The 14,372-nt window shown below is 32.7% G+C and overlaps 1 protein-coding gene across 1 annotated transcript; it reads right to left on the minus strand.

The window, feature by feature from the left end:
* Positions 1 to 953: 953 nt before the first annotated feature.
* LOC120200799 (probable plastid-lipid-associated protein 13, chloroplastic) lies at positions 954 to 8,448 on the minus strand. The gene is made up of 7 exons (XM_039201550.1): positions 8,169 to 8,448; positions 3,790 to 3,911; positions 3,630 to 3,713; positions 3,447 to 3,543; positions 2,461 to 2,677; positions 1,549 to 1,601; positions 954 to 1,061 (listed from the first exon to the last, which is right to left on the minus strand). The coding sequence occupies exons 1-7, from the start codon at positions 8,421 to 8,423 to the stop codon at positions 966 to 968; spliced, it is 924 nt and encodes a 307-aa protein (XP_039057481.1). The 5' UTR covers positions 8,424 to 8,448; the 3' UTR covers positions 954 to 965.
* Between the last annotated feature and the right edge of the window lie 5,924 nt (positions 8,449 to 14,372).

The raw sequence follows: 14,372 nt of genomic DNA on the forward strand, positions 1-14,372 counted from the left end.
GACCGTTTAGACTTAATGGTACTGTTAACTGACCATGAACATACCTAATAGTCACCTCTTGAAAATTTAAATTTTTTCATATATTTTAATTTTTTTATGTATTTTCTATTGAAAATATGTTTTTTCCCTAAAATTTTATAAATTCATTCATTCTAAACTTTTAAAAATTCGCTTCTTAGCATAAAATGATGTGTTTGTCCCGTGAATAACATATTTGACCTGAAAAACCACTCATCTTTTTATTTATTTTTTTTAATGTGAGCAAAGACGATAAAATGCATTTAGTTATTAGCTCTTTTTTTTTAATTATCTTCTGTATATATAAATATGTTTCTCAATAAAATTAGCTTAATATAATACTTGTCTTGCATATATAACTAATATTATAAAAATCTAAACGTTTTATCTATTTAGATTATGCATACTAAATTTTAATAAAATTAATTATGTAAAAGACTTTCAACAGTTAATGAAACAATATTTTAGATCAATATGATAGACGTTATATCCATTCAAAAATTTACAGGCGATGAAATGTACAATCTTATTACAAATTATTATTTGAATTATCAAAATATCAACTATACATAAATTTATAGAAGCGTGTAAAAATTATTCATTATGTACAACCCTATATAGGAATTCAAGAAACCTGGATTAAAAAATACTTATAAACACTCATCAAGGATAGTTCATTAAAAAATAACAATAAATCACAATACCAAATTAAATTCATCAATTGTATATATATATTTCATATCACCTTGACATTATCACTATTAGACATCAATATAAAGTTGAAGACATGTAGAATACAAAGAAATCTGGCAGAGAGATGAAAACTAAAAGGAACACTAAACTGTTCCCTTGTTACCTTACTATAAGAAAAATATATAGTAAGGAGGAAATAAAAACAAAAAACAAGTTGTAAATTGTAATACATGCATTATTTGATTTCTTAGCTCTCAAAAGTTGGGGTCATTAGTTTGGGGCATGGTAGATGAGGAGGGTGAATCAATCCTGGTAAGAACTTCAGGTACCCCAGCAGTATCTCTAGTTATCTGCACTCACCAACACAAGCACTCAATATCTATCAATATTTTGTTGTTTTAGGAGTCCTTGTCAGCATTAACATTGTTATAAAATTTACCATAATACAGGGACTGCCTTTAACCACATATATGACATTTTACTATAATCAGCATACTTATCACAATGTCCAACGGATTGAGAGACCTATTGAACTATAAAGGAACCAAGTGGAGCTTGAATTGGTTCAGAACTGAATAAAGATAATGAAGCAGAAGTTATAACAATATATTCGCCAACTTTATTTTCCAGGCTACAAAAAAGGTCCATTTTCATTAGTTCCTCACAACAAAATAAAAGAAATGAATGATATCAAGTTCCATTTTTATCAGAAAGGATGAAATGATCATTTCTTATGCTATTGTCATAACACTGAATTACCAAGAAAACAACATGAAATTGTAAAGATAATTTCAAACTCAAAATAAACAGAGACCGGAAGTACAGATATATACTTACAAGGATCTCTTCATCAAGATACGAAATCATGAACAGTCTCTGGAATGTCCCACCTTGAAAAACATAAACTTCAGCTCAGACGTGAAAGAATTGAATATCAAACAGAAGAGCTATATGGTTTATCCTTAATAGTGAACTTTTTCTTCCTTCTATGTCATGTTACCCTTAACACATTAATCATAAAATATATGCAAACTCGCAAAATTGCTTTCCAAAGTCGAGAGTGATGATTAACTGGATTAGCATCCTTTCATGCAACCGATTCTTAACCATCAATTCAGTTGATGATTCCATGCAAATGCATTGTTCTTCTAAATCGATCTCATGGGAAGAAAAGAGAGAACAAAAAAGAGAGATGTTAACTTATGAGACCAGTTTTCTTTTCTCTTTTTTCAATTAGCTGGTAATGTTTTTCCACTACATGGAAGTAACTAACCAATTGGATTCCATTTCTTGAAAATCAACAATAAGCCATCAACCATGTATAAATTATCAGCATACCTTCGTATGCTGCCACAGAAACAAAGCCAAACTAAATAGTCTCGTTAAGCTTTTACAAAAAGGTAAGTCATATGCATCCATTAACCAACCTCTAATAAGAATTGCACTGGGGAGCAGTATAGACGAATGACATCTTTTTAAATACGGATTCTTATTGCTCTCCAACGAAATAATCTCATACAATATAGAAACCTCTAAAAGGATTTCCAAATAATGAACAGTTACTTTTTAAAAAAAAATAATGAACAGTTTTCTTTTCAAAAATAAATAAATAATAAAATAATAAAAATCCCACAATGAATCATAATGATAACAATTCCAGTGATACTTATGCAACATGCACATTAAGGATCTATATTACTCACGGCTATAGCATTTTAAGGAAAACTTGAATAACATTGAAATACTTACCCAGAGGAACTCTCAGACCACTTGTCACTGCATCCTTAACAGGAACTGGAAGTTGCTGGATGGTAGTAAGAGCCTGACCATATGCACCCTTTAACTGTTCCGGTATTGTTTCTTCAACAACAGATGGTGATTCAAGTATCCCCTCGACATATTGTTCTTTCATTCGTAATGGTCCCTCAATAGATACAATGGTGGAAAGAACAAATTTGCTTTCTATCTGCATTCCACAGGAGATAACCTTAAGCCACTAGAAAATTAGGTATCCTTCCCAAAGTTTCCTTTTATTTTTTATGCTGTGTGTGTGTCAGAAAAGTTGTCTAATCATTGTAATCAAAGCAAGCACAACTCTCAACAGAGAACTAAAACCGCACACTTTAGAAAGAGGAAACTGAAATGCTAAATTAGAAAAATAACACGTTCCAATTTTCAATTAGAGAATTGTGAAGTTGTACATAATATGAGTCCATTATAGAATATAACTGAGAAACTAGAAAAGGGCATACTTCTGTCTGACAGTCAATGCAAAGACTTGCATGATGTCCAGGGAGGGCAATGAAGCAATCTTACCACTGTAACAAGGTTGACATGATCACAAGCAAAATAAATAAATAGAAAGAACAGAAAATAGTGGTCAACACCGCTTCCATTGCACAACAACAAATTTTCATAGATTTTCCATGTGGAATTATTACCATTCCGAAGCAAATAGTGGTCAACACCGCTTCCATTGCACAACAGCAAATTTTCAAGTTCTACCAAGAACTGATTTACACTAGTTCTTGTTAGAAAATTTCAACTAATTTAATTTACTTCAGATCCAACTTATATAAGCAAGCAGGAAAATAGATTACGGATTATAAAATAAAGGAAGATATAGCTGAATATCAATACAAAGTTCAAGGCAGAGAACTTCATATAGATATTGATGCATTATGACATGTGGCATTCATTTGGGTAGGTGAGCATCATGCTGAGGAAACACTAACCGAGTTAAGCAGTTTCAAGTGTGCTGTAACCTTTGCCTTTCCGTCCTTAAGATGCAAATCCATTTTTGACAAGTTTGCCAATGTTGATGGGAATCTCCTGCAAAGTACAAAGGAATTACCAAGAAGGTCAACTACCAGTCGGTCAGGAAAATAGGAGATCATCAGTTTTCTAATGAAACTCACTCAAATATGATTATAGCAGCAGAAAATGCAGGGCTTCTAGATCCAAACCACTCAAAGTCCCAACGACCTTCCAGAAAGGGAGACCTGCAGAGCTATAAACAAATAAAAGTCTTATGTGAATGATGAACATGCAAAATTCGATCTTTGACTAAGCACTTACGTTGTTGGCCTTGGAGTTGGATTGAGCCTCTCAAGACCAATTATCCTCTCATTCACATCAATTCGTTGCAAATCTGTTGTTTTCCCGGTGACTAAAGCCTCAAAACCCCTAGCATCCTTAAACTGAAAGAAAAATTAACAAAGATGAAAGGGCAAGCTTGAAGGTGCATACAAATACATGTATACTTGATGGAACAAAATCAATCGAAAAGTAGGCTATTCAATTTGTGAGTGATGCAAACTCATTCTTTCGTTTGTCAAACATCAAGAAATTGATAAAAATAGTCACATAAGCAACAAGTGTTGGTGTAAGCCTGCAAGCCATATAAGCTTGTATTTATATTTAACTTGTAAATTTCATGTGTTTTTCATTATTATTTAATTAATATAATTGAGGTATTTCTTTATTAATAAGTCATATTATAAATGCTATTATTATGTAAATGAAGCCAACAGAATAACGTTGCAAAAGAATTATAAAGAGCTTTAATATTTGATCCTTAAGCAACAAATCATGTTTTTAAACATGTTTCTAGTCATTGTATAATCAAAACAATCATTAACGACGAACAAAGGCTTGCATATGTAAAGTCTCCATGATATGAGTAATCTTATAAGTTGAATAACAGAAACTATTGTGATAAGGATATTTAATAGTTAAACAAATTCACTGAACAGGACTTAGAGTTGCATTTGATATCTCACTTAAGTTTCAATGGAAATACTCTCATTTGTCAATAGTATAAAGGCTTAATTAGGGGTAAGCAAAACTCGACTCGAGTCGAAAAAATCGAATTTTTCGACTCAACGCTCAAAAATTCAACCCCAATTGACTCGACTTGTAATTTCATAAACTTAACTCTACTCGAAAAAAATTCAAATTCGAGTTGAGTTATAAAATAGAACTCAAATAACTCGAATTTTTTAATAATTAGTTGATTGGGTTTCAAGTTCAAGTCGAGTCCCTCAACTCTGCAAGATATCAGTATATCACATATGAAAAAATATATATGTATTATGTATATCGTATATGTTTATAGAAAATCGTTTAATGGAATCAAATCATACCATAAATTTATAAATATTAGTTTAAATCATAAAATAAGACTCGTCAACTTGATTAACTCCAAATTTCGTGTATCAAAAAAATTAACTCCAAATTTTTTGACTTGGCTTTACTTTGATCGAATACCCACCCCTAGGCTTAATTGAAATATAAAAAAATGCTCAAGGACTTAGGGTCTGTTTGTTTAGCTGTAATTGGTTTTTCAGAAAATGAATTACTGGAATTTGAATTACTGGAATTTGAATTACTGGAAAATGAATTACTGGAATTTGAATTCTGGAAAATGAATTACATTTCTGTAAAATGAATTACATTTCTGGAAAATGAATTACATTTCTGGAAAACATCTGGAAAACGTTTTATGATGTTTGAAAGATGTTATTTAAACATTTTTTCGGTATATTTTAGTGAAATAAAATTTTATAAATTATATTAATTATTTATTAAAGTAATAATACTATATATTTTAAAAATATTAATTAGTATATTTAATATTTTACTAAAACATTATTGAAATATATAAATAATATTATTCATTATTAAATATATAAAAAAAATTTATTATATATTATTAAAATAAAAATATAATATCTTATATTATTATAATATAATTGATTATTTTATATAATATTAAAAATATAATATTATATTATTATAAATATTAATAAATATATTTTAAATATTTTAATAATTAATATTTTGATGAAAATGATATTAAAATATTTTATTAATATTAAATTCATAAAATAAAATTATTTTGAGTATTTTTGCTTTGAAGTGAAAAGTTCGGAAAATGACTTACGGAAAATGAATCCGTAAGTCATTTTACAGAAAACACAAAGGAAATTCTGTTACTAGGAAAATGAATTACATTCCGGAAAACGAATTACGTGAAACAAACACGGGAAAACGTTTTCCGGAAAATGAATTACGTGAAACAAACACGGGAAAACATTTTCCGGAAAACGAATTACGTGAAACAAACACGGGAATTCGAGGAAAACCAATTCCGTAATTCCAATTACGGGAAACAAACAGACCCTTAATTCAAAGTTTATGTGCGAGGAACAAAGTAAAGGCCTACAATTAACCTCATCCGTGGAGCTAACAGGGTGTAAGCGACCTTCTCCTAAACTCATGTGGGGCCTAGGTGTGCGGGCATTGAGACCAAGTGAGTGGTACAATGTCTCTCTAGGAAAAATATCTAGGGACTGTTTGGGGCCTGTAGGCCCCATATCGCTCTCTTGGTTGAGGAGTGAGGTTGGACTCTAGCTTCCACTAGGTTCCGCGGGATCTCCCATCCAAGAGTTTTTGTTACCTTTGGGATCTTATTGTGGCTTGTGTGTTGACGCATGGCTTGTCTATTTGGGCAGGATGTTATGAGAATGACTACAGTACCGAGGGAAAGACTCTTATCAAGAATCACATGGCTTTATGACCAGGTTTATCCGGGAACAAATCATTGAGGGCAAGGCTGACTTGTTTGGGGAAGGTCCCATTCAAGTGCTGCACGACGTAACAATCGGGCTAAGACATTATGTTTGTGACACATGGTATATTTAAGCATGCTTAGCCACACTTCCAAACATGAGAAGTGTGGATTTTGAAACCAAAGCTACTAGCATACCTGTTGATTAAGCACAATCCTTTCCTTTTAGAATATTTCTAGGTATCCGGTGTATATCTTCATTAGAGGTTGGGTACCATTATGAAATTGAATCACACTGGGTTTGGCGTGCAAAACTAACTTGATAGGGATATAATCTAATATTCTTTTCTGTTGTTCTTAACTATTGATTCTGCAGTTCTGCTGCATTTTTTTATCTTGTTTAAATTCAAATTTATATTTAATATTATTATGCGTACGTTGAGGTTAAAAATAAAAAGCACCCTTTGTGACGTGTATAAAAGTGAAAAATAGGATAATTGAACTCATGATCTAGCATTTATGCAATACTATTTCTATCATACTAATTGTAATATAATTCTTCAAGACATTTCATAAGGCTTTCACATTAACATCTCTTTGTTGCCACATAAATAGGCAAATAAGCATTGATGTGGCAAGCTGCATAAGACCTGTGTCAGCCACATTATTATCTTTCATTTTTTTTCCTTACTCCTTCATTTCTTTTGCTTTTGCTATTCTTGCACTATTCTTTATTTTTCTCTTTGCACTTTCATAAATTCATACCCCTCTACTTCTCTTTATCCAAACATACCAGTCACTAGCATCAACTTATTGACTTAGGTGCTGCACTGCTTCTACTTCTCTTTATCCAAGCATACCAGTCAATAGCATCAACTTATTGACTTAGATGCTTCACTGGTAGCTCTAGTGCAGCAGGTTTACTTTGTTTTCCCTCTTCGTTAAGAATATGCGACTAGGATCATGTCACAGTGTAATTGGTAGGGAAGTGGAGATCAATTTGTCTTCCCTTTATTTTGATTTCTAGAACAACATATTTTGATTGACAATTAAGAATGTCAAAAAGAGCCTAAAACCTTATGAATTGTTAGAGAGAGAGAGACCCTCGTCTCTTTTGAGGTTTGGTAAAAAATTTGTAGTCTTTTTTATTCATCATCTCATTTCTAATCCAATAAGGAAGTCATATTAAACTAAATAAATTCCTATAAGAAAACTTCTTTTATTCTACTAGTCCTACCACATACCAAAAACAACTTCTAAAGTTACTGCAGCGTCCACAACAACGCTCCCTCCTAGAGATAGAGCTTGTCCTCAAGCTTGAAGTCAAGATAACTTGAAGATATAAATCAGCCCGTTTCAGTTTATGCATCATTCTAAAAGCTATTTTCAGCCAAAAGAGCTTCCTACATTGAAGTCTAACCGTATACTATTCATTAAAATTATAATAGAAGCCCTTCGCCCTTCTCTCTACCATTTCTGCCCTTTGAAATTGAAATGTGATAAATAAAGAAGAAACTATATAGAAAAGGTTGTAGATGACAGTTAAAATTTCCCCATATATAACTTCAAAACAATCGTGTTGGCTCATGCTTTCCCTTCAGGTAACTATTACAGCCATTCAACTATGATGCTAATCACATGAAAGCCCTGATAACATTTTTTACAGCACCTGAAAATAGGTTACCAAATGTTTGGCACGCAGCAAGAAAACAAAAATCTCAGCAGAATTTTAAGCGCCTAAAATGAAACAGTTTTGACTCAGTCCGAAAATGAAAAACTGAGGATAAGGCAATTACTTTAAATTTTGCTTCTTCCTATCATTATTCGGCCTGAAACCGAAAAAAGGACCGCAAAATACTACAAAACAGAGAGAGGAGAAACTCACAGAAAGAAGCAGAGATTCCTTAGCTGAAAGTCGCTCTATCTCTTTTGCATAAATAGCCGAAGCTCCTCCCGGCATAGTTTGCTGGACCATAGCTGTTGAGGCCATTTCACGACGGTTTCTCCGGTGCCCGGAGCTCCTCCGGTCACACATCGTCCGTCCAACGAAAGAAACTCCCTTCAAAGACGAAGAAGAAGAGTAAGAGAAGCTCAAGCGAATTGCTGAAATCGTAGGAAACGATACTTGCAGAGAAGCCATTGATGAAATGGAAATGGTTTCTTAGGTTTTTTCCCTGTTTATTTATTTATTTATTTATTATAGAAATTATTAGGTTAAACTACACTCATTATCACTTAATTAGTGAGGAATTATAATTTTAACTATTAATTTTTTACTTTTATTAATAAGATCATTTAACTATTTAAATGATGATAATCAAATTATATATCGTTAACATTACCGAATGAGTTGATATAACAATTAATAAAATTAGTATAATTATATATTTAATTCTCATTTTTATACATTATATTAATCTGATCGTAATTATAAATTATTCAATAAATTTAATTGATCAATCAAATAGTCACATGTATCACAACAATTAAATGACTTTTTATTAATTTTAATTAAATGAATTTTCCTTTCAATCAAATAACCGCATAAGACATTGTTTAGTTGAAGAAAATAAACTAAAGAAAGAAAGGGTTGAGGGAATCAAATTGGATACAAAAGGGTAGGGGTCAGCAACGAAATCGAGAAAATCGAAAAATCGACACGAACCGAGTAAAACGGTTCGGTTTGTTTTGACCTTATACGGTTCGATTTTCGGGTTGGTTTAAAGTCTTAATTCTATTGATTCGGTTCGGTTCGGTTCGGTTCGGGTTTTCCATATAGAACTCATTTGTTTCATACTGAACTGAATAGACAATTTTTTAAAAAAATTTATAGTTTCAAGTGAATTTTTCATTGAAAAACTAATAAACCGAACCGAAAAAATCGATCCGTTAAAAAAACTGAACCGAAAAAATTGATTTCACATAAGTCGATTTTTTAACCATTCGATTTCGATTTAAATTCTAAAAACCCGTTTATTTTAGTTCAATTTTTAAGAAAGAACCAAACCGAATACACCCTACAAAAGGGGAGATGGTGTACCTCTAGGGATTCTACCGCATAGCTACCTCCATTTTATGTACATACATTATTACATCATATGATATATATACGCCGAGTTCTTTCATTTCCAACGGATAAGAAATGAAGCATAACGAAATCTAGGTCATCGATCTGTTCTTATAAAAGAAGATATGTCCCTTAACTAGATGCCTTCCATTGTTGGTATCCAATCTACAACGGTATTCAAATATCAGTACATTAAATAGCTTTTATATGCAAATTCAAGATAACAATGGCTGGGAAGTGGTGAAATGGAAGGAAAAAAAATAAGCTAAAAAAGTCTTTACAATTACCTCCGAGAGGCATACAAGACTTTTCCATTAGTTGGCGATAATGAAAATAAACGAGGAAGCCGCAAGCGCTCGAGGTCCAAAACAAAACTTTATGGACGCCAAGTAAAGGAAAAGGCTTTCTCGAGCGTTTGCAACTTTCTCGTTGATGTCGCTGAAAATTTCATGGACGCCAAGCTTATAACATCATCCGAAACAATGCAAGAAACAACGGGACGTTGAATGTCAATGAGGACTCATTTAGGTTTCGGAGGAGTTGTTTGAAGTAGCTAGGGTAAGCATGTTTAAATGCTGGACTTGCAGAGGGAAAGAATGTTTTGAGTGACATCGACATTCGTTGACGGGAGGTCATCGAGAACGGTAGGGAAATGAAAAGAAGAGAGACAATCAAGAGCATGAGGTCTCATGAACTCAAGGGGCGTTTGGTTCAGGTTATCTTGGATTATCGGGGGAATGAAATGTGATTCTCCCGTTTGGAATACAAACATTCTCAACACTCGGTAATAAGTTATTCCTAATAGTGGTATTTTGGGAGCTTATTACCGGGAATGTGATTCCTCCCATTCTCTTAGATATTGTTACATTCCCGGTATTTTGGATTAAAATGTCCTTAAATTATTTTTTCAAAAATATCCTTCTTCTGTCGTTGAATAAAAAAATTTCTACGAATGTTAAATTGCAAATTTATCCTTAAACTATTTTAGATTTACAGAAAAAGTTCATAATTAGAATTTTATATGAAGTTTAGGGGTTAAAATAAAATTTTACCCTTTCATTAAACCTATTTATCTTTTTAATTTTGTAAAAAAAATATATAAATTTTATGAATTTAAAATTTTTAAAGAAAATATATAAATTAATTATAGTAGTAGAATTCAACTTGTTAAAAAACAAATATATAATAAAGACAATTTGGTAAAATATACATTCCAATAATCTTTTATTCCAATAATCTTTTATTCCTTTAATCGAACACTATAATCTTACATTCCTACTAAACGTACCAAATACAACAATGCAACATTCTCAGTAATCTTATTCCCGCCGGTAATGTCAAATGTGTATATGTCAAGATTTACTGTTCCCTGGCGCTGGTTTTGGCATAAGGGGAATGTGCAATTGACTTCGTATAGATGTTGTAAAAACCAGCATGCACCTGAACAATATCGTGTCCGAACAATTCTTTAGTTGATGTTTGAAAAATATTAGCATCGTTAGCCCACTCTGTCTGTGTTATGGTTCCTCTCCACGAAACGAGAATATCCCTCCTTCCCAGAATAGCTTTTCCTTGGTTGGTGGCCACCGCGACATATCCGAAATACGCCACTTCATCGGCAGCTGTAGCAGCATAAATAAAGTTCACCACTTTTGAAATTATTTTTTAATCCATCAAACAATTTAAATTATAAAGTAAAGTGTTCTAAAGATTTTTTTCGTTTGTAAGGTATGTATTCATTATTAATAATTATGAAATATTTTAAATAAATATTATCTTATAATCAGTTGGATTATTCAAAATAATATATTTATTTTTATTATTTAAATCTGATTTTCTATTAAAAATATACATGATACTATTATTTTTAACATCCGTAAACCAAATGAATCAAATTATGATCATTGAGGTCATATTTTTTAGTTCTTTCTATATGCAATGAATGTAAATAAGAAAATAATATTTGAAATCAATTTTATTATTAATAAAATATTATCATTTAATTTATTAATTGTATATATATATATACTCCTATCTAATATTATGTAGGTTTGATCCTACAATTTGCATTAATTAACCGCGTTCTACTACAACTAATTGAAGAAAGACACCTTTAGAAAAAAGTAGGTGCTCTACCCTATAATTAATGACAACCGACCAATACTCAACATCTATGAAATCAATTTAGGTAGTTTTGATATAATTTTCTTATCTTAATGTTTCAATAGAATTTAATTTCTACGGATGTGAATGTAATGGAATGATGGTACTAGTGAGAAAAAGTGATTTGATTTTTGAGAGACGAAAAAGTTTAGATATTTAATATGCAATTTTCATAATAAAATATAAATATTTAATATGTATTTAAATTTAAATTAATTATATATAAAATAAATTCAAATGAGTTAAGATTTTATAATTTTATATTAAAAATTAATTACATTAAATGTCTCTAAATTATCACATTAATTTCAAATTGATTGTAAATTTAAAATATTTTTAATTTCATTTTGAACTATCTAATTGTATTAAAAGTTACTTTTTTACCTATTAAAATATGAACCCCTCTGAAGTTTCTTCCGCCGACACCAGACTCCCCAAAAAACAAAGACGAAGAGATGAATATCTGCCTGACCCTTCCGCCATAGCAAGCAATGGTGTCGTTTCTCTGATGGAGTGTGACGGTTCCTCACCTGCTATCTCTTACAAGGACGCTGTGATAAAATCCACTGCTGCCCAACCGGATTCAAAAACGATTGATCTAGATGATGATGATATCGAACTACTTGAAGAGGATATCACTCTTGGCTCCTCTAATGGTATTCCAACCATAGATTTTTCAAAACGAGTTCAATTTCTTGCCGTTAAAAGCATGGATTTAACACTCGTAGTTAAAGTTCTTGGTCGAAGAGTGGGTTACAATACCCTGCACAATCGCATATACGATATCTGGAAGCCTTCTACCCTCTCAAACTTATCGATATTGAGAATGACTACTTTATTGTAAAGTTCAACGATCATGGTGACTATTTAAAGGTGCTCACAGAAGGACCTTGGACCATTTTTTGGCATTACTTAACAGTTGAGCCATGGTCTATTGACTTTCAACCGAACCAAGATTATCCTAGTCGTCTCATGGCATGGATTCGATTATCGGGTCTTCCAGTAACCCTCTATAAAAGGAGTTTCATTGAAGCTATTGGAAACCAAGTTGGCTCTGTGATTAAAATTGATTTCCAAACGGATAATGGTTGCAGGGGGCGTTTTGCACGCCTAGCCGTTAATCTCAATCTTCATGGGCCTTTGGTATCCAAACTCCTCATCAATGGTCTCCTTCAAATTATAGAGTACGAATCGCTTCCCACTGTAATGGAACCCACGGTACCATATTCAGTATCGCCTTTGAACCCTGAATTTAGCTCGTTGACCAAACCAAAGAGAACTCCTACAAACAAAAACAAATTGAAGGACAAGGCTCCAGTAAATCCAAAAAAAAAACCCAAATTGTCCCTTACGCCCCCAAGAAGTAAACTCACCTCGGAGATAAACCCGCCAAATTATATGTATTAATTAAAAACCCCATGCAAGGACCACATAATACAGTTAATGGAGCTTCTTCCTCCAATTTGTCACAATTGAACTCGACTGAGAACCTCGACCCAAACAAGCACCACGATTTAAAACTAATATATGGAGATAATCCCCGAATCCCAACCGAAACACTAGTTCCTCCTGCAACTAGCGAAGGCCCCAGGGTTATGATAGAATAATGGGCTATTTTGCCTTCCCTCTTCTCACTTCCTTTTAATTATGTATCTCAGCATATTTATGTGGAACACTCAAGGCCGTGGCCACCGAAATTTCAATCGTGTTGCTCAACAATATATACGAGATCATTCACCGGATGTTGTAGGATTCGTTGAAACCCGTATAAACAGTCATACTGCTGATAAAACTATTGCTCAACTCAAAATTATGAACTCTTTTAGAGTAGAAGTTGATGGTTTTTCTGGAGGCATTTGGATTTGTTGGTATGATCACATTCAAGTAGATGTTCAATTCAGTCATTTTCAATTTGTCCACTGCAGGATCCACTGTAAGTCCAACAACCATTTCTCTCTTGCTACCTTTGTCTACGCAAGTATAAATTCTGCTAAAAGGAGAGCTCTTTGGTCGTACCTCTAATTACTCTCCAACCATATTAACGAGCCTTGGGTTGTCCTAGGCGATTTCAATGTTGCGTTATCTCCAAATGATCAAAAAGGTTGTGTTAACATCCAATCCTCGGATCAAGACTTCAGTAATGTTGTCTTTGATTCAAGTCTTCATGATCTTGGTTATCAAGGACCCGACTTCACTTGGTATAGATGACCTTGTATTGTTCGCCTCGACCGATGTTTATGCAATGATAAATGGCTTGTTGCATATCCCGATACATTGGTCTACCATCTCCTTAGAATGAAGTCAAATCATAAACCTCTCTTACTTTCCATCAACAAAAACACCAATAAGCGGCATCAAGGTAAATTTCGATACTTTGCGGGATGGACTCTCCACAAAAATTTCCATAAACTTGTGCTCGATAATTGGGACCCTTCCCTCCCAATTACACATGTTATATCTAAATTCAGTAGCGCTGCAAAAATATGGAATCAACACACTTTTGGGCAGCTTTCTCATCGCAAGAGCAGTATTATGGGGTGACTAAAGGGCATCCAACGATATCTTGATAAAAAACACAATGCTTATCTCTCGCAACTTGAGACAAAACTTCAAGCTGAACTTGAATTAATCCTTGATCAAGAGGAGCTCTTATGGAAGAAAAAATCTCGCTCGGATTGGATATCATTTGGCGACAGGAACACAACTTATTTTCATAAAAAAGCCATTATAAACAGAAGGGCTAACAGAATTTATTTTCTTCAAATTTCAACTGGAGATTGGTGCTCAAGCATTAATATTCTTCGGTAAGAAGCCATCTCATACTTCCAGAAATTGTTTTCACTTCATGAGGAGGTACAC

The sequence above is a fragment of the Hibiscus syriacus genome, unplaced genomic scaffold (genome assembly GCF_006381635.1).
Source record: "Hibiscus syriacus cultivar Baekdansim isolate YM2019G1 unplaced genomic scaffold, ASM638163v2 tig00006570_pilon, whole genome shotgun sequence".
Classification (NCBI taxonomy): domain Eukaryota; kingdom Viridiplantae; phylum Streptophyta; class Magnoliopsida; order Malvales; family Malvaceae; genus Hibiscus; species Hibiscus syriacus.